At 38.9% G+C, this 20,801-nt stretch overlaps 1 protein-coding gene across 1 annotated transcript in view; it reads left to right on the top strand.

The window, feature by feature from the left end:
* LOC115413886 (uncharacterized) overlaps positions 1-20,801 on the top strand; it is a 44,607-nt gene that overhangs the window by 10,954 nt on the left and 12,852 nt on the right. The window contains exons 4-5 of the mRNA XM_030127019.1: positions 6,949-7,047; positions 8,959-9,172. Coding sequence (XP_029982879.1) covers positions 6,949-7,047; positions 8,959-9,172 — 313 coding nt within the window. The remainder of the gene's footprint in view (positions 1-6,948; positions 7,048-8,958; positions 9,173-20,801) is intronic.

Raw genomic sequence — 20,801 nt, forward strand, 5'->3', positions numbered from 1 at the left:
TGACAAATTACTTTTGGAGGTGTTGAGGAAAGGATTTGTCGGTCTTGTATGCAAGCATGTGCACATGTGTGTGGCTAACGTGGTCTAGCACCTCTAAAATGATATGCAGTGTGATCGGCTGCGTTTCAGGTCTGAGTTACTGCTTTGTTTTTGATGAGCTGCTCTGCTAAGAAATGGTCAAAGATCCCTATCACACTTTATCCTATGCGTACTGTATGTGCATTAAACACTGTATGCATTAATGTATGAAGGGATTATTATATATTGTTGTGCTTAAACATTTGTGTGTGAATATGCAGTTGTGTGCATTGTTGTGCTTGTGTTTTGGTGTCTGCATGCATGTTTGCATCTCTTTGCACCTATCTCATGTTGATCTTTGCATACAGGTGTGCGTTTAGCAGGTGTCTCTTTTCATATGGGTGTACAGAGTTTCCATAACAAGTCATGTAGCAGAATTGAATGGCAGTCCAACTGTGCCCATGTAGGCACTATTTTCCAGATACAAACATTAACAACAGAAACAAACAGATGGAAATGATTCTAAAGGACTGACTGCTGACACAGATCACCAGTGTGTCATCATTAAGGCATTCAGGTTTTTCTTAAAGGTTCAGTGGAGCCAATATGCTGGAAGAAAATACTGGTACAATTAAAGCTGTATTGTTCTGTAGTTATGGGTGTCATTGGGAAAAAAATCTAATTTCCTTTCAGCTTATTGAAATTCAAGTGTAAATTAGTACATGGAAATTGGGATCTTAGTGTTTTAGTTTGGACCAAGATGAGAAAGGAAGGGGTGTATTTTAACCTTTAGGCTCTGGCTTTAATGACTGTGATATAATATTCATAGTATAGTATAGTATAGTATAGTATAGTATAGTATAGTATAGTACAGTACAGTACAGTATAGTATAGTATAGTATAGTATAGTATAGTATAGTATACTACAGTACAGTATAGTATAGTATAGTATACTACAGTACAGTATAGTATAGTATAGTATAGTATAGTATAGTACAGTACAGTACAGTATAGTATAGTATAGTATACTACAGTACAGTATAGTATAGTATAGTATAGTATAGTATACTACAGTACAGTATAGTATAGTATAGTATAGTATATTTGTACAGAGATGTACAAATTTGTCAAGAATGTGTGAAGATTAATGGCAGATATTCCCACACGCAAAAATGCAACATTAACTATTTAAAAGCTGCAAAGACAAACATTACATCTCCATTTCCAGTCATGTTAGTGCACAATAGCCAGTTTGAGTTGAGACAGTAACTAGTTAAAATTTGCACACTTTGCAAGTGCAGTATGTAAACAATGTACTACATGTAAATGGGGCTGCACGATTTTGGCAAAAAATAAAATCCTGATGTTTTCCTCGAAAAACTCGATTTTCAATTTTGATTTTTGGGTAAAACTACCAAAGACAACAGAAGTCAGCATGCCATTTTCGTGAGCAGCCCACAATGCAAGGCACTGCTCTCTGCCTCAAATCTGTGATGGGATCACGTGATGGGCCCACAGAAGTTTTATTTTTTTATTTTTTATTTTTCATTAAATCTTTATTGAATGAAGTAGAGTATACAAACAATGTATACAACAAGAAAATAACATAACAAGTTTGCCAGGGGAAATACACTACAATACAATGTCCAAATCAGAGCAAATAGTGATGGTTTTTAGAGCCCTTTTGTTTCCAGATTTATCTAATAGCTTTAAGTAAAGTTCAACATCTTTCAAAAAATAAATAATATTTTGTTTTGTGTTACATACATTTGTGAATGAAAAATTTAGCAGGTAAGAGAAATAAATTATTTATTTATTTATTTATTTATTTATTTATTTATTTATTTATTTATTTATTTCCCTTTTTGGGGTGATCCGCCCACAGAAGTGATACCACTTTAAGACGGGCATCAGTCGTGCATGCGTGGACCATGTAATATGAGTGATCCCCATATGGTTATATGTAAATTGGGGGATCTGTGCGTGGAACAGACCGACCCAGGACACGCTGGAGGGATTATATCCCTGGAGCTGGTGGATGTGTGTGGGCAGAGGGCTGTCTGGGCTCCTCTGCTGAGGCTGCTGACCCCACGACCCGCACCCGGATCGGAAGAAGACAGTACGGTACAGATCCTGGACAACGTAAGATGAATGATCCCCAATCAGCTATATTTTAATTGCGGGATCTGTGCGTGAAATCACAGCTTACATTGGTATCACTACTGCGGGCTCATTAACAGATTTAAAGTCTGGTCATTACACGAACTTCTGTAAAAGACCACTGTCACAGATAAGAGGAACAGCCTACGGTAGCCCACGGGTGCGCGGCCCGGAGGCGCGTGGCCAGGAGGCACGAGACAGATGAAATCAATTTGACGATTTCCCTTGAATCTAAAAATCGTCCTGATTAAAAAGTCTGATTTCGATTTAAAATCGATTAATCATGCAGCCCTAAATGTAAATATACCAATGGAAGTAGAGCTGAAAAAGTAATACATTAATTGACTCAAATTTAATAGAAAAAATGATTAGATTCCAATTTTCCTGAATCAAAGCATTATTTTCTTAATTTCACTCCTGCTAAACATTAGTTCCAGTGTTGTGCTTCACATGGACGCTTATTGTGACGCATATGATACCAGGATCAACACAAACCACATGGAGTGTAGCTCAGAGACAAGGACAAAAAGACAGAAAATGTCTATATGCTCACTTTTCTACATTGGAACTATCACTTACTCCTTTAAACTTTGAAGCTTCACAGAAATATTACAACTAGTCTTTATGTTTCAGTTGTATGTTCGTTCCATGTTCACTTGTTAGTAAGTTGGATACAAATGTGTTGAAGACTGCAGTGCACATATTGTTTGTAGATGTGTCATTTTCAAAAATGTCTTTTACTATTTCTTTCACCTATGGAAAGTATTGTTTAATAGAATAGAATTGAAGAAAATAATCAATAGATTAATTGATTACAAAAAGAATTGATAGCTGTAGCTCTAGTGATATCCCTGGAACTATGGACTGGTCCTAGAAATAACATTCAGGGTCTTCTTAGTCCTTGACCAAGACAAAAGTATCTAAACATGATTTTAAAGTAACACCACTACCAGGTAAGTCTTTAATAGTATATGTTCTTAAGAAGAGGTGTTACTGAGGCTTTTTTTTTACTCTATTCCATTTTTCATGTCTCCTTTTCTGTCATCCTTCTCTATATCTCTGTCTCACATCTGTCCTTTCATCCCTGCATCGTAGTGGCGATTTCTCATAGACTGCAAGAGAAGCCCGGCTTCCACTAAAATTATGAAAATTAAATGGTTAAATATGTACGGTTGTGTTGACATTTTATTGACTACAAATGTGTTAGAACACGTTCATCTCAAAGATGAGTTCGTTCAGAATCAGCTTTATCACAAATCAACGGACGCGATGTTGTTCACTTCTCATACATTCCCGTTGCGCTGTTTACTCCTCCATCTCTGCTCAGTGCATTTGTCCGTAGACGCCGGGCGTCTCTGGGCTTCAATGGGACTGAGTGGAACAGTTTTTTTTCATTGCCTCAAAACTGGACGGTAATTGGATAAATGCCACGATGTTGTCCTGCCCCCGGACGCCGGGCGTCTCTGGGGTTGAATGAAGCTGTGGGCGGAGCTCGTCCGGGCTGGACGCCAGAATCCCATGTGCTGATTGGAGGATCAGTCGAAAGGCTGAATCCCATTTGATTGACAGCTGTTTTCAGATCTACTCCTTCACTGACACAGTTCAGTTTAATACTGTCACACATTCTGCTGTGAAAGAGAGAGAGAAACCACGACGAAATTACTCGTTCATTTCTTGCACTGTAAATAAAACACACTCATTGTACTTCCTTGTTTCAATTTAACATAGTTTCAACATTTTCTTGTTTCAGTTACATAATTTAATCATTTCTTGTTTGAGTTTAATATCGTTTTGTAGATAGTTAAATCAATTAAACTGTCGGCTAGGTCGGAGTGAAAGGAGCATCTGTAGTTTAAAAAGGCTGAAGTCTTACACCTGCAACACAATAGGCCAAGGCAATCTAAGCAGCCCAGCTCTGCTGGACATTGAGAGGACACTGGTCCAGTCCCTGGAAAAGACGCCTACTTGGTACGATAATAATAATAATAATGATAATAATAATAATAATAATAATAATAATAATAATAATAATGGTCAGTGACCATTTTGTTAAAAAGGAACGGAGGGCCAAATTTATGTTTAAATAACTTGACATTTTTTTTAATGTAAGCCAACAATGAGCTTCCCCTGTCTTAAAGACGAGCAGCCGCCACTGCTGCATCGTCTCTCCTTTCCTTCTAACTTTCTGTCTTTCTCTTTCTTCCCATCTCTCTGTTTCTTTGCATTTTTATGCATCGCTCCTTCCACCTCTGTTTTTGATTAATATTGATTTTGCTGTAATAGCTGGGCTACAGGGACCCCACATTTCAATACCTTCTAATTACATGCACACACAAACATCCACGCAAACACACAAGCTTCGATAAATCTAATTGCAAGTTCTACTCATAAGGCCCTGGAGTCCTGGCCCACAAATTACAACAGCAATCTGACTTTGTCAATAAATATGGATGTCATTCTGCCCCACTGAATGACACCCATACTATTGATTGACACTGACTTTTAAGTGTATTTCATCTCGTTAATTTTTTTTGTTTTGTTTTGTTTTGTTACCTCTTTGACATTGAAATATCTTGTTATGTCTTTAATTTTTTTTTTTTGTTAATTATTTAGTTTTCCTCTTAAAATTATTTAATAATTTTAATCATCTAATAAAAAGACTTAAAAAGACTGTGAACTGTTACCATGAAATTAGTCTTTATTTGTGATTTACCTATATCAGTATGGACCACCACAAGTTGTAAATAACCCTGTGTTAGTATTAAATGCATTAAATAAAGCATTGGGATTATATCTGGCTTGTTTTTAAAAATAAGTCAACATTTTGGTTCATGCATCCAGTTGTAAAGAGTTGTCCACTTGTTACAATGGCAGCCTGTCCAAGTGTTACCACATTCTCATGTCAATAAAACAGATTTTTTACTATTTTATTCTAAAATTTATTTTCAGCATAGTTGAACATAATATCTAAAAGGTTTTGTCCAACTAAATATCAATTTCTGCCAAGAACCTTATGTTTTGAATGTTTGCGTAAAGCTTAAGAAATTGCTGTCTGTTTCAAGTCCAAGTGTTACTGAGCAATTTGACATTTTTCACCTAAAAATTTTGTCACCCCAAATTTTGTTACACATAATGTTAAAGCGCTTATTAATACCTCCTTAAATATGTATAATACATGCATATAAGTTACTCTGCTTACATGACAGAGACTGTTGAACACAAAATGTGTCCATGTGTTACTGCTTGATTGGACCCATATGTACACCTTTACTTATCATTATCATCTTATATCCTCATTTTTGTCTTGTTCCATCTTCTACAGTAATTTCATCTCAATCCATCTTTTTTTGTAGTGTTTCATCTGTTCTTATTACTTGTTGACATTGTTTTTACATAGTTTTTGTTTCGTTACATCTTTTGGTATTTTGTCCTGTTGCTTCTTAAAGGTTGCTGTTTCATATTTTTGTCATTGTTTCTTATTCTTATTGTTCTCTTTTTGTTGGGCCTTTTGTATCATATTTGTCTTATTGTCATGGTATCATCTACGTTATTTAATCTCATTTCATTTTTCAGTATTATTTTTGTTTTTGTTGTCTCACATTTTTTTTGTACAATGTTTTATTCCATTCTATCCATTGTGTTACATCTTTTCCATCTGTTTTGTACGGTGGCTGACAAGGGCCAAAGACATTGCAACGGCCCAATGCATCTCAGTTAGAGAAAACCTGCAAGTACAGAAAAGATGCAAAGAAAACATCTGCAAACGAAAAACGCTACATAACCAGTAACAGCTCAATGCAGAGACACAGAGAATGGAAAGGGAGATGGAGAACAGCTGACTAACAGTGTTTCAAACTACAGTGGGAACAAACTGAAGTTACAGCGTAGCACAGTAATGTGACTTATTTGATTATATTTGACACTAGTCTGTTGTCTTTAAATGCTGGCTGGCTGCAGGTTTAGAGCACTTCCATTGTAGTGACTGCAGCATTTTTTGTTTGCAGATGTTTTCTTGGTTTGCATCGTTTCTTTACTTGCTGAGCATTTGATGATTATGCATTTGTTTTTGTTTCTTGCAGCGCATTTTTTCATTTGCACCACGTTCCTCTTTTTGTATCTTGTTTAGACTTGTGTTTGAGTTTGTGAATTTGCATCATTTCTGTACTTCCAACTGTTTTCTCTTACCTGAGACGCATTGGGCTGCTACGATGTGTTTGGCCCTTGTCGGCCACCGTAGTTTTGCATTACTTCATCTTTTACATGTTTAGATAGATAGATAGATAGATAGATAGATAGATAGATAGATAGATAGATAGATAGATAGATAGATAGATAGATAGATAGATAGATAGATAGATAGATAGATAGATAGATAGATAGATAGATAGATAGTGTTAGGATTCTACTTACAAATCTGACTCCAATTCTCTATCCCCTGCATTCGATACATTGGTTATTACCTTGACCATAAAACAGACCTGAAACAGGATTTAAGGATAACAATGAATCAATCATTTAATGAATATTAATCAAACTTACACAGATCTGTGGTCTCCTAAGTGTCACATCCCTGTCTGTTCTGTTCTGTTCTCTTTCTCTCTTTCTCTCTCAGTCACACCTGCTCATCTCTCTCAGCCGCACCTTCTAATTACTTAACTCCATCCACCTGTGTGCCCCAGCTGCAGCTCATTAGCCTAGGGCCTATATAACCACTTCCTTTGCCCCTTGTTTCTTGCCAGATTGTTTCAACCTCTGTTTGTAACTCTCCAGCGTTCTTCTGTCTGAACCTCTGATCCTGACCCTGTTCGTCCTGACCCGTCTGCCTGGATTCCCTGCCTACCTGCCCGTCCGACCAAGTCTTCTGCCCCGGTAACGACCAGCCTTCGCCCGACCACATCTGTCTGTCTCAGCCCTGGATGTTCGACCCACCTTCGGTCCCTGACCACGTCTTCAGCCTGCGCCCCTCTGGTCCCGTCTGGATTCCTCAGCTCCTGACCTCCACCTGCCTTTGACCAACCTGCTGCCTGTCCCCTGTCTGTTGCAAGTTCACTTGTTAATAAAACTGTTAAAAGACTTAACTCCGTGGTGCTACTTCTGGGTCCTCCGTTGTACTTGTCACCAAGATTACAGAGAATCCCTAGCCAACATGAAATCTCAGTCAAAGACCCATCTCTCTGACTCCCAGTCCACAAGAGCTCCGAATTATCTTTTTCCTGCTTCTTTACACTCTTCTATGGGGTGTCGTCTTCCTACTCCTAACTTCAGCCAATACCTTCGCATGTCACGCACACTACACCTGACCACTTCATTTTTACCCCCTGTCCTTGCACCCCAGGCGTCATAAACTCTTATCTCTGTCCCTAGTTTAACAATGAAACATTGTACTCTTCACTTATCCATTCTAATCCCACACTCTACCCTCCTAAAAACCAAGCTAACCCACCTGTGACACTCTGTATTTTTCTGTTTTCCTTTTTGAAACCTGTAACCTTCCAATGTCATTAAGTCACACAACTCAGAGCAAATCAGCAAAACATAGAAATCATAGCTATATCATAATACTTTTTGATTACAAAACATAAAAATTGTGGTTATAACATATTGCATTCTAATTATAAAATGGTTAAGTCTTAATATGTTCTTCAACTATGTAATTCAGGGGTGTCCAATCCTGGTTCTCTAGGGCCGTTATCCTGCATGTTTTAGATGTATCCCTCTTCCAACACACCTGATTCAAATGGTAAGTGTATCGTCAAGCTCTGCAGAAGCCTGATAATGACCGTCAGGTGTGCTGGTAGAGGGAAATATCTAAAACATGCAGGATACTGGCCCTTAAGGACCAGGATTGGACACCCCTGATATAATTCCAATGATAGATAGATAGATAGACGGACAGACAGATAGACAGGCCCTGCAAAAATAAACTGTAATGTTCAGCATGATGAAGATACAAAATGACATTTAAATGCATGCGAGAGGCATTAGGTTTGTCATAGTAACAATTTATATTTAAACTAAATATTGTGCAACTTTTTATTCTGTTTTCTTATTTTTGAGTTCTTCCTCTCTTCGTCTTCATATCAGACCCCTCACACACACACACACACACACACACATACACACACACACACACACACTTTGTTTCAGCTGTTGATTCAGCATCAATCACTGCGAAATCTAATTTGCCAAACCTCAGTCTAGTAGGGGCCCTCAACCCCTTGCTGCTGTCTGTTTGTCTGGAGCCCCACAAATGAGATGTGTGATAAGGCAACAGAGGGAGTTCTGCCGGGAATAAAAACAGAATTTTGCACTTTGAAGTCAGAGGAGATCAAAAACAACAGAGGGCTCTTTGTGGTACAAAGGGAGTGTTTCTCCCCTTCATCCATCTTTCCTCATTCCTGTACCTTCTCTCTTTGCAACAAGTCTGTCACTCTGGAAATGTCACATATCATCCACAGGCCCCCACCCTGCCCCCTCCACCTGCCCAATCCACGCGACTACCTGCCTACCCACCGCAGGGCATGCATCTGACACATCTGACTGTGTGGGTTCATTTATATATATGCTTCCCTTGACAGTTTGTGTCAGGTAGTGCAATTTGTGCAGCCTCTATGTTGTTCCACAGCTGATAAAGACATGCAAAATGTTCTGTTTGTCTGCTCATTTCTGGGTGGGGGGCTTCCAGGTACATCTTCCAGGTAATCTTCTTCTTCCCTATTATTCCAGCACACCCAGGCTCTTTCCTGTTGCTCCATTTTTACCGCACACCTGCACCATCAGGTCTGGAAAAGACGTCATCACTGTCAGGGCTGATGTTCAGGATGTACAGTACATCTCATGTCCCATCAGCCCACAGCAGCTACACTTCATCACACCCCAATCCCCCCTCCCTTCCCTCCCTGGTCCCATGTTCCCGACATGGGAGTCATTTGTCTTCTCTGTGTCCACTGCGATGATGCCGGATAATGTCGGGGCCAGTGGAGCAGACAGGAGAGTATTGGAATATCGATCCTGCTCCATTCTGCCTGTCCTCCTGCTGCAGCTTTTTTTTTTCTACTTGTGTGATAAAGTGACTGGTGCTGATGGGGTTTGGTTCCATACATTGTTTCTTGTACCTTTTGTGTGCTGGTGTATGTGTGTCAGTGTGAGTGAGGCTGTGCAATTTATTTGTAGCAGGAGTTTGAGGCCCTATAGGAGTGTTTAAATTCCAGTTCACTTTCTCCCTGCACACACATCCAGAATCTGCTTTAAACTGTACACTAATGACTGAAGGGGTCAGTGAGATGTGTGGTGCTGTATATAATACAGTCTGGACATAATGACGATAAAAACAGGATGGACATTTCACAAAATGAAGCTGAGGACACTCACTTCTGCCACTGAGGGCAGCAGTGTAGGTTTTTAGATGATTAAAATGTTATGCATGATTAAGGACATGGCAGCCTTGACTGACAGGTTTGTTAGTGAGTGAGAATCCTCCATGTAGCCTTTGAACCCGCTGCTCCTAGGCTGCAGTGTGTGTGGTGTCTGTATGTTCTAGTGATGAGCTTAAAGCAGAAGGTTAATTTTGGTGCTTGGTGCATGTCTACGTGTGTCTGTATACTGACAAGTAAAGAATCTGTCATATCTCTATTTATTTATTTATTTATTTGGTTTATTTGATAGGGACAGATACAAAAGACATAGACCAGCTGTAACACAACAATCCCATGCATGCATCATAGTGCTTATAGCAAAAGCTAATTTGCAGCACCGGTCCCTAGATGGGCTTTAATGAAAAGTTAAAATACATATATCTTTCTGCTCTCTCTCCCACCCGGTCAGTCACACCCATTTCATCAGTTCAACTCCCCTCACCTGCGGACACAGCTGCTGCTCATTAGTTAGTCTGTACATATTGCCTCTCCTGCTCTCGTGTCATTGCCAGATTGTTCTTTTGCTTTCATGCAAGACTTTCTAGCGATCACCTCCTGTTTGATTTTCCGTTGCCTATTTCACCTGTTTCTGACCCACTCTCCTTGCCTGCCTCCTGGTAAACCCACCTGCCTTCTGTTCTGGACCTCGTCTCCCTGCCTGCTCCCTGGTGAACTGAAGTGTCTTCTGTCTTCGACCACGTCTCCTGTGTCTGGCCCTGTTTGGATTTCTGGTTACTACTTTTCCGCCTGTCACCAACACACTGCCTGCTTGAACCTTGTCAGCACCTCAGCTCCGCCAGTAGAGTCAACTAGCTTTGGTTATTCCCTGTCCACATGTCGTAGCCTCAGAGACTGTGTAAGAGCCTCCAATCAGGAGAACAAACTGTTTTCTGTAAACTCTCATTGGTCATTGCAGATAAACAAGATTAAGTTTTAGGTAAGCTACATTCAGACAAACCATTATTTCTGCAGACATAAAACTGTGTATGTTGACCTGTGGGCCCTCAGAAAATACTGGAGTCTTAGTGCAATAGCTAAGTAGACTTAGCCACAACATTGGTAATTGTGTCAGTGCTGCCAGGGATCCACTTTTACATTTCTAAAAACCTAATTTTTGATCAAGTCTGACACCACTACAAGTGGGCGCTGTCATCATGGCTATGTCACAGTAGAGATTGAAATCTGGTAGGATTCGTAATCCTACTAGGACGATTCGTAATCCTACTAGGACAGATAAGAATTTTAGTTTGTCCTAGGACAAACTGAAATCCTACAAGAAATTAGGATCTGAAGATTAACACTAACCCTAACCCCCCCTAACCCTAGGACAGATAGGATTTCAGTTTGTCCTAGGACAAACTAAAATTTCAATCTGTCCTAGTAGGATTTGTAATCGTACTAGGACTGGCTACATCTGCTTTGGTATATTGTGTTCTAACTTAACCCTTCCTTTTTCAATTTATTTAACCGAAATGCACAGAGAAATTGTCAACCTGAATGTTTACATGTTTTCTCTTATACTTGTGTCATGTTTTATATTTTTCCCAGACCTAGGGGCATGTGACTGCAGTTTTAGTGTTGGTGACCAAAACAAAATCCTACCACAGCTTTGGCACAGGTCCTGGGGCCTGTTTCATGAAACTAGGATTCCGTCATCCAGGATGACTGACTAAGCCACATTCAACGAATCCAAAACAAGGGTGTCCAGGCTTAATCGGTTTCACAAAGACCAACCCAGGATGAATGGACACGGATTCATCGAGCCAGGTGTAACTCATCCTGGATAAGTGTGCGCACCCAGCTTCCTCAATAGACCCTGACATCAATCACAGATTCACTGATTCACCATGGTAACTACAGCAGCAGACTTTGCCCCATCGGATGCAAAACTCATCATTTTGGCTGACAAGGAAGTAAAGGACCAACTCAAAAAGAAAGACAACACCACCACAATTACAAAAATGAGAGACAGCGGTAAAGGACTGCAGACCACCTGAATAAGTAAGTAGCGCGCAAACACACACTCACTGTTCCGCTGAAACCATCACAATTACAATCCAGATAGTTAATTAAAACCTCCAAAAATGGAGTTGTGAAATTGTAAGTTAAACTAACTGTAGATGTGAGTGAAACTGTGTAAATGTAACTGCATCAGACTGAATAACTCTGATAAATACATGAGCTCACTGACTTCAGTGAATTTCAGTGGGATAAATAAAGTTATCTTATTGTGATTCATGACTATGATGAAGTCAGTTCACCCATAAAGACCCAAACATCCATCACCAACCAAAACCATCTACTGATCTAAACTGTTTAATACCTGTTGATCCACTAATTCTATCAATCCATGTCAATAATTGGTGTAAAATACAGTTCTTCATCTTTTCATGATCATCAAATATGACCCATTTGGACGTTCAGAGGCTCCGTGGTGAACATGGAAACACCGTCATCTTCTCCAACACTGATTCACCAGTCAAACCCATAGAGCTGGATCAATGACAGTGGATGGACACACTGGGTTTATGTTCAGTTAATGACAGATTGGACTGAAAAAGACACTGTTTATTCAGTTTGATCTGTTTCTGATGTAATAACCATCAACTTTAATCTGAGCTTTAATGAACATCTACATGATCAGTGAATGAAATATAGGAAAATATCTGATTTATACTGATAAAATACAAACTACAGAAGATAATATTACAATAAATGGAGATAAATCACTTAAGAAAGGTTAGATATAGAGAACATTCATTTGTGAACTGACACTAAAGTAGTGCTGGACCTTTATGGGTTCATGAACACTGTTCATTGCTTGTGATGTTCATTGTTTGGTTTAATATTCTTCATCGTATCATTTCAGATGGTCCATGCCGACTGTCTCATCAGTGTTTTGTCTCAGTGTTCTGGTTCTGGCTCGGTCCATGACTCCTGAGTCTATCGGACCTCTGGAATCTGTCAGTGCCGATCACAAGGTGAACCACACAACCTCTGTTAAATACCACTGTTTCCATCAGATCTGTGTCCAGAATGTCACTGTATTTATGAGGTTGCGATGCTGAGGTTTTGTGTCGACAGGTGAATTGTCTGGTGTGTTTCTGGGGGACAGGGGGTCTACCTACCTCCTTTTCTCCTGACACCATCCACAGACCCCCAGGAACCACAGCAGGCCTACAGTCATGCCCATGCCAGGACAAGGACCAGGATCCAAAGGACCTTTGACCTCCTGAAGGTACACTTTCACTGTCTTCACCACTTTAGGGTCAGCCATTTGAGGTCATGTGACATGAATGTGGCCTGTACTGTCCTCAAAAATGTGGCCTGACGAAGGAGAGGGAGCCCCCCCCTCCAAAAAAGTGCATTACACATGGACTGAGACAATCCTGCCATCTTCCCTGATGACTGCAGTGGGCAGCTGGCCAGGGACCAATATGTGTTCAGTTATTTTAGTTCATGTGCATGATTTAAGTTAAATATTTCCTGCAGGGGCAGAGGAATTTGTGTCTTGTTTTTCTTTTCTTTTTTGTTATACAATTTAAATCGATTAGGCCTGTTTTGATGTTTGTGTTACATACTGTGTGTGTACTGTGTTGCAGGGAGGCTACTGCATCCATTCATTTGTTACGTATGGATTTGTCCTGTATTTCTTTCAGTGTACAGACATGTGGGCTGTATTCTACCTTTGAATGTGTATTTGTTCTTCTTTTCTATCATATGCTTTGGTTCTGTTCTTTCTATCTTGTAGAGTCACTGACTTCAGTTTTAAAGGAGCTGATGGTTTTACATGCTCTGATTGATCCTTATTCAATAAAGGAACATCTTGTTACTTTTTGTATATGTGTTATTACCGCGTTAACGCATTCATTAAATAATCCCAACAATTTTTTTTTTATCTCCCGTTAATGCCGTTCTGCCTTTCAAGCAAGTCTTAGTTCATTTATACATACGGACTCTTATTTTGAAACTCATGCTTCTATTTTGGCGCTCCACACGCACCTAGCACCGGTGTAGCTGAGAGGAGAAAAGTGAGCGAATTTTCCAAAATGCTGAATCAAATTTTGTTTACTTCTGCAGAAGCAATGCCTGTATGTATCAATCATTCTGTTGTTTGATAAATAATATCCCAGGCAAACGTGCTGTTAGAAACATGTTTATGACGTTATTTTGGATGTTTATTACAATGTATTATTAACATGTTTAAGCTAATTTGTTTATGCTAGCAGTCGGAAATGGGTTGCTAATTCTTCATGCAGGCTCATGCTAAGTTTATGTAACTTCATTGGTTGTGTTTAGGTATAATATACCAGCCTTTGAACTAACCTTTACTTATTTAAAATGTGATTGCTGTATTAGCAGTCAATTTGAGTTTATAATAATTACATCTATGCATTCTCCATGAATATGCATATCATTATTAGACATAATTAATTGAATTTTGTCTTCATTTTATAGTTTGACTCTGTCAATCTGCATGATGTCAAGTATGTACATTAAAGCTGCAAACTTCATAGAAGACATATCTTGCATCGTCAATCCAGAGTTTAGCTCGCTGTCTAGCTCAGACTAAGTACAGACGTCTTAGCAAGGACAGTACACTCCTATTCTTCTGCCCCTGCGTGTGTGTGTGTGTGTGTGTGTGTGTGTGTGTGTGTGTGTGTGTGTGTAGCGATTAGCTCAGCAGATAGACAACAGGTTTCCCAAGAAAAGCTAGACGCCCAAAACTTCTGTCCAAATCTTTTACTATAGACTCACTGTAAAACTGCAACATACAAACAAAATATGTCTCAGTTCTGTTCATTGCCTTAGAACATTTACATGGCATTATACATTTAAATGAATGGGGAAAAGATTGCTGGCTCGATGCTAACTTGAATGGGAAAATCCATAGACACGCTAACAATTAGCATTTACAGATTAATTTAAGATTGGCAACGTCTTTAAATCCAGGAACAAAGGTTCACATCAGAGATATTTAACACTATTCATTCTTACAACATCTGAACATAAAATACTCACAGGCAAACGTTTTTCGGGCCATACAGAGTGAAAGAAACGTGTCTGTTAGTTCCTTCTTATGTCCAAACTGACTACGGTAACACCAAGTACAAAACATACGTTAGTGCCACTTAGTCCGACCACTAGAGGGCCCCCTTTGCTGGCTTTGAACAACTGAACATCACACATTATTGGTCTTATTAGTATTAGTACTTATTCGTGGCTTAAGACTCCTGTCAATCACTCACAAGTGGAAATAAACTGGTGGGGACATAAACATGGAGAAAAGTTGTGGTCTGTTCCATGGACATTTTCATTTTAAATGTCTTCAGATGGTGGGGGTGAGAAGGACGCAGTTGTTTGGAAGCACTGCAATGTGGAATTATTTTTATCACCTGAGTACTTCAAGTCTGAAATATCACTGAAAGGAAATGCACACTGTTGATGCCGGCAACACCCCCCCCCCCCCCCCCCCCCATATAACTATGCAATTAATCGTGATTAATCACAGAAATCCACGCGATTAATTATGATTACAAATTTTAATCGATGCCCAGCACTTATATATATGTGTGTGTGTGTGTGTGTGTCTATGGGAAACTGTCAGTTATCTAAGTATAAATAATACACAGACTGAAAGGGTAAATGTAATCAAATTCCTTGGAATAACTATACACAAGAAGTGAAGTTGTTTTATGTTGTAGTGCATGGAGGTGTGGGGGAATACTGACTGAACTAATACAAATCTAATCAACATTATTCAGAAAAGGCCAATACTACTGATCAATAAAGTGTCCTATTGGGAACACACACATCAGTTTATGATCAAATTAAAAGTTTTAAAGGTTAGTGACTTAGTCCACTTTAAAACAACACAATTTATGTTCAAATCTAAAAAATCGGTTGCCTGTTCATATTCAGAGCTTGATTAAAATATGGGAAAGTATTTCTAATTTCAGAGGAAATCATGTGTTCAATAAACCTTCTGTTAGAACAAATCTGAACACATTTAGTCTGTGTGTTGGAGGAAATGTTTGGAACAAGTTAAATCCTGAGTTCTAAGACTGTACAATGCTATTTATGTTTAAAACTATGTTTAAATGTAATGAAAATATATGAAGAATGTGAATGTTAATTTTTCCACGCAAACTATTGAATTGTTTAGTTTTTTGTTGTTTCTATTGTTACTAAGATAAAGGCATTGGTATCTATTTTATTTCATTTTGTTTGGTGATATGAATAGGGAGGCAGAATGATCTTAGGCTTCAACCTATTCCTTTACAGACTCTTTAGTTTTTAAACATTGTATCTGCATAAATGTATGATGTTTGAAATGTCTGAATAAACACAATTGAACTGATCTAATGATTGCAAAATCATCTAAAATCATCATTTATGTAAAATTATTGAAATTAATAATCACAAATGTTTATATACTGACAGTGGGTCTAGTTCCTGTGGTTCCATTGTGTAGTGGGCAGTGGAATAACTACTGGTTTCCATTTGTGACAACTGTTGACTGAGATAAGGGATGAGATTAAATAAATCCTGGAATTTAGCCTGGTCTGGACCAGGCTAGCTCCACAGAATAAATCTCCATGGTAACATATCAAAACATATCCTGCTTTCCCGAAACCGGATCATGGATAAGTTGAGCCAGGATAACCAACATATCCTGGCTTAATCCCTTATCCTAGTTTTGTGAAACAGGCCCCTGGTTGTTGTTGTTGTTGTTGTTGTTTTTTTAGATAAAATAAATTTTAAAAAATAATAAATAAAAAACTGATTACAGACTAAAACCAATAATCTAACACTGGTCCACATCGGTACAGTGATGGCAGAACTCAATGAGGAATGTTCCCATGCTTTGCCTAGATTCAAACTTCCATCTAGAGTGGAACTGCAGTACTCAGAAAAAGACTGTACTTGAAAATACTCAGAACACAATGCTAAATAGTAAAATGCATCAGCAGATGGGTGATGGTAAAAGTTGCTCTTCTGCTCTTTATGGAGTTTGTTCACATCTCTTCACAGAATTTCAACAAAATAAATGACACATGTCTGACCCACTGAACAACTAATACAAGCTATCACCCTCTGGTCAAATGTTTCACACACTCCTCCCAAGTTCTTCCGTTTTCAGAACTTCTGCTCAATTGCTGCAATTGTATTCAGGCTTATATTTTGGACAGTATTACAGTGGGTTTGAGTGTGTTTTACCATATCTGTATTTTACCTCCAGCATACATATTAGTCACACATCTGCATTTTATTAATAAAGCCTTTAATAATGCCTTACTCTGCCTCACTCGGCATCTGCTAGACTGTTAACTGACACTGTTCTCTCAGTTACTGTTACAGGTACTGTTTATTGATAGTAGGTTGGAAGCCATTGATTAATGGAATGAACCTTAATCCATAAAGACCCAAACATCCACAACCAACCACAACCATCTAAATCATCATCAATACCTGTTGATCCACTAACTCTGTCAGTACATGCAAATAATTGGTGCAAAATGCAGTTTGTCATCTTTTCATGGTCATCAGATATGACCCATTTGGACATTCAAAGGCTCCATGGAAACACTGTCATCTTCTACAACATTGGTTCAGCAGTATAACCCATGATGGAAATGCTTGCTTTATGTTCCTTAAATAACATTTTGCTGAAAAAGTCAAAAAAAAATTCTTTTTTCTTTTTTCTTTTTTGATTTGATAAATTTACCTTTGAATTTACTCTAAACTTTTATGAACATCTACATGATCAGTAAAATAGAAAGAAAAAAATGTCTAAAAAAGTCCAAATCCAGAGGATGTTATACTAAATAGTGATAAATCACTTAGGAAAGGCTAAATGCAGTGAAAATTTTGACTGAAAGTCATCACAGAAATAGTTGTAGGTCTGTATTATATGGTAATTGGACATCTAAAAAACATTGGACACATACTGTACATAGTCTTACAAAGTCACTTTTTCTTCACTTTTCTCTGTTTACATATAATAACTTTTGAATTTACTCCAAGATTTAATAAACATCTATGTGATCAGTGAATTAAATGTAGGAAAATATGATTTAAACTGATAAACACAGAATTCAGAGGATAATATGGTGATAAATATTGATAATATTGGTGATAAATCACGTGAGGTTAAGTAGAGAGAATTCATTTGGAAACTGTCACAAAAATAACACTGGGTCTTCGAGGGTTAAAATGATGCGAGCATCAGTTTGCTTTGGACATAAACAGCCAGTCTGTAAATTGTCATTTTTACTGCAGTAAAGAAGTTGAATTTGTACTTCCACCTGTACCAGAGTGTGTTTCTACATAAGCATCTATAGTTGTAGAGGTTCAAGGTTCAAGGTGACTTTATTTATACCCGTGGGTAGACTTGTTTTGCAGAAAGCTCTCACTCACTGCCGGTCGGTGCATGCGCATGTGCCCAACACAAATCCTTCGAAAGAATTACAGTGAAGATAATGCAAGCCCAAACATCACATACATAAGACATATGACATTATAAACATAGTACACGTGGTCACGTGATGGAACTTTTTCAATAGAGTAAAGAATGTGTGGATTTTAAAGACAGCTGTTGCAGATAAAATCTTTTCCCTCCTTCCATCTTACCTTTATTTTCCGTCTACTCTATAAATGTACCCCCCACTCATGTTTTTTGTGTTGTTGCATTTGTGACAGGGCCGGCGTAACTGGTTGCTTTACAGGCCGGGGGATAGACTCTTTCTGCTAAGGTCAGGCTAACAGAGTGTATTGATGGAAAGTACTATAATATATGAGTTTACAAAGGAGTGCATTTACAAACTTGGTGTAGTTTGCAGGCTGAGAATGACCCAGTCATATTTAAAGGATGTTTTCACATCAGAGCTATTGAATTATTCCACAACACCTGCTCTGTATTGTTCATATGTGTGTATAAATGTCTATATGTGTGTGCATATGTGAGTGGGTTCATATAGATGTACTGACATTTACAGCAACCGCTGATTAATTATCTCACACAGCGAGGATAGATTGTGACAGGTGTTAGTCATTCCCTTAGGATTGGGCAGGTGGGAAGAAGAGGCACTGAGATGAATGTGACCGAAGCATGAAGACATAATGACATAAAGAGTGTGTGTCTCTGTTTGCGTGTTTGTGTTAGAGGTAGAGGCAGGGAGAAAGAGAGACTCCTTCCCATCTTTTTTGGACCAATTATCTTGCTATAGCAATAAGTGTCGATGTGTGTGTATAAGCAGCTGTAAACACCTAAACCTTGTTTAATGAGACTGACACACAAACACACATAAAAAACACACACACACACACACAAGCCATTATTACTGTCTGATGACAGCAACTAACCCCACCACCACCACCTGAAGGTGGAGTCTGAAAGGTCTCGGATGTGTGGAAGCACAGATTGGATAAAGCACAGCTAATAAGTCCCAAAAGAATGAGTTTGACACACCTGGATTATTGTCTGAAAACGAAGAAAGCGCTTTATTAGTACATACTGGAAAGTGGTTCTCTCTCAAGAATTACAGCCAGCACGAACATTTTTTGGATTTAAAGGTGCCATATGTGTGGGTGGAGGAGCTGCACTAACAGGATCTGAGACCTGGCTTTAGTTCTGTGATGCATCAGTGGAATGGATGAGCAACTGTGGTGCTAAACTAATTAAAATCATCTAATAATTAATGTACATTCTTTTAAATGTGTTTACCTTATTAATCAAATTCCTATGGTTGTCATTAAACAAATCTAATGGCCTTCAAGTAATGAGCTGCATGTTGTTGCCATGGAGACGGTTTAGTTCTTAGGTTGTGACATGTTCTTCAAAACTGCTGATATTAAAAAATAAAAAGCTCAACAAATGCTCAAAGGTGAAAAAGGAAATGCTCTAAATAAATGTGAAGAGTTTAGAGCTGCAGCTATCAATTATGTTTGAAATCGATTAATCTATCGATTATTATCTTCAATTTGATTAAATGGTTATTTGAATAGGCAAAAAAAAAATAGTAAAAATATGAAACAGACCTGCTCTGAAAATGAAAAACAACTTGTCTTTTATTCCAGAACCAGCTCAAACATTTATTAATTCATTCATTAATTCATGCTCTGAACCGCTTTATCCTCCAGAGGCTGTTCCAGCTAACTATGGGTGAGGGCAGGGTGCACCCTGGACGTGTTGCAAGTTCATTGTAGGGCTGACATATAAAGACAACCCATCACTCTCACATTCACACCAATGGGCAATCTAGATTAACCAATTAACCTATTAGTGCATGTCTTTGGGTGGTGGGAGGAAGCTGGAGTACCTAGAGAGAACCCACATAAACACGGTGAGAACATGCAAACTCCACACAGAAAGGTCCCACCCCACATTTGGATCCAACTTACTAACAACAGAACATGGAACTAACATACAACTGTGTGTTGATCCTGGCGTCATGTGTGTCAAAATAAGCATCACACAACAGTGGAACCAAAGTTTAGTGGTGAAAATCAGAAAACTAAGCTTCAATTCAGGAAAATTGTAATAGAACATTTTTTTAATCGATATGAGTTAATAAGCCAATTAATAATTGCAGCTCCTGTAGAGTTATATCTACAGGGGCTGAAATCAGGTGAGGGACGGCCAGAATCTGAAAAAGACAAAAGAAAACTAGAAAAGCATTCAGAGAGTGCAGACCTCCGCCAAGGCAGATCAGCAGCAACACCACCCCCCGCCCCCCCCAATCATCACCAAAATTCTGCGCATGTCTGTCAAACCGCCGGCGGATCTACTCCTAGAAATCCAGCCTTTTAACTACTTATTTCTTGCCTTTCAACGCTTACTCACTTGAACCTAACCTCTTAACCGTGTCTTTTTAACTTGACGCCATCAATCCAAACCTCCATCAGGACAGGTCAGTATTGTCAGTGGATCCTTACCTCTGGTTGTCACCCATCACTTCCCGCGCTCTGCCCGGTATCTCGCTGTTTCCACCATGGCGTCATCCTCATCAGCCGGAGATAGTCCTCTTGTCGAGGCCAACAAAACCCTGGTAAAGGCTTACCAAACTATCGCGGACCTCAAAGAGGAAATACTGCGCCTCTCCACAGAACTCGAGGAGAAAAATGCCCAGCTCTGTGGTTTCTCCAGCCGCCTTCCCACACTGTCCAGTCTGTTCCTGAAAAGCGCAGAGAAGCCCAAAGCCTCCT

The sequence above is a fragment of the Sphaeramia orbicularis genome, chromosome 22 (assembly GCF_902148855.1).
Source record: "Sphaeramia orbicularis chromosome 22, fSphaOr1.1, whole genome shotgun sequence".
NCBI classification, from domain to species: Eukaryota; Metazoa; Chordata; class Actinopteri; order Kurtiformes; family Apogonidae; genus Sphaeramia; species Sphaeramia orbicularis.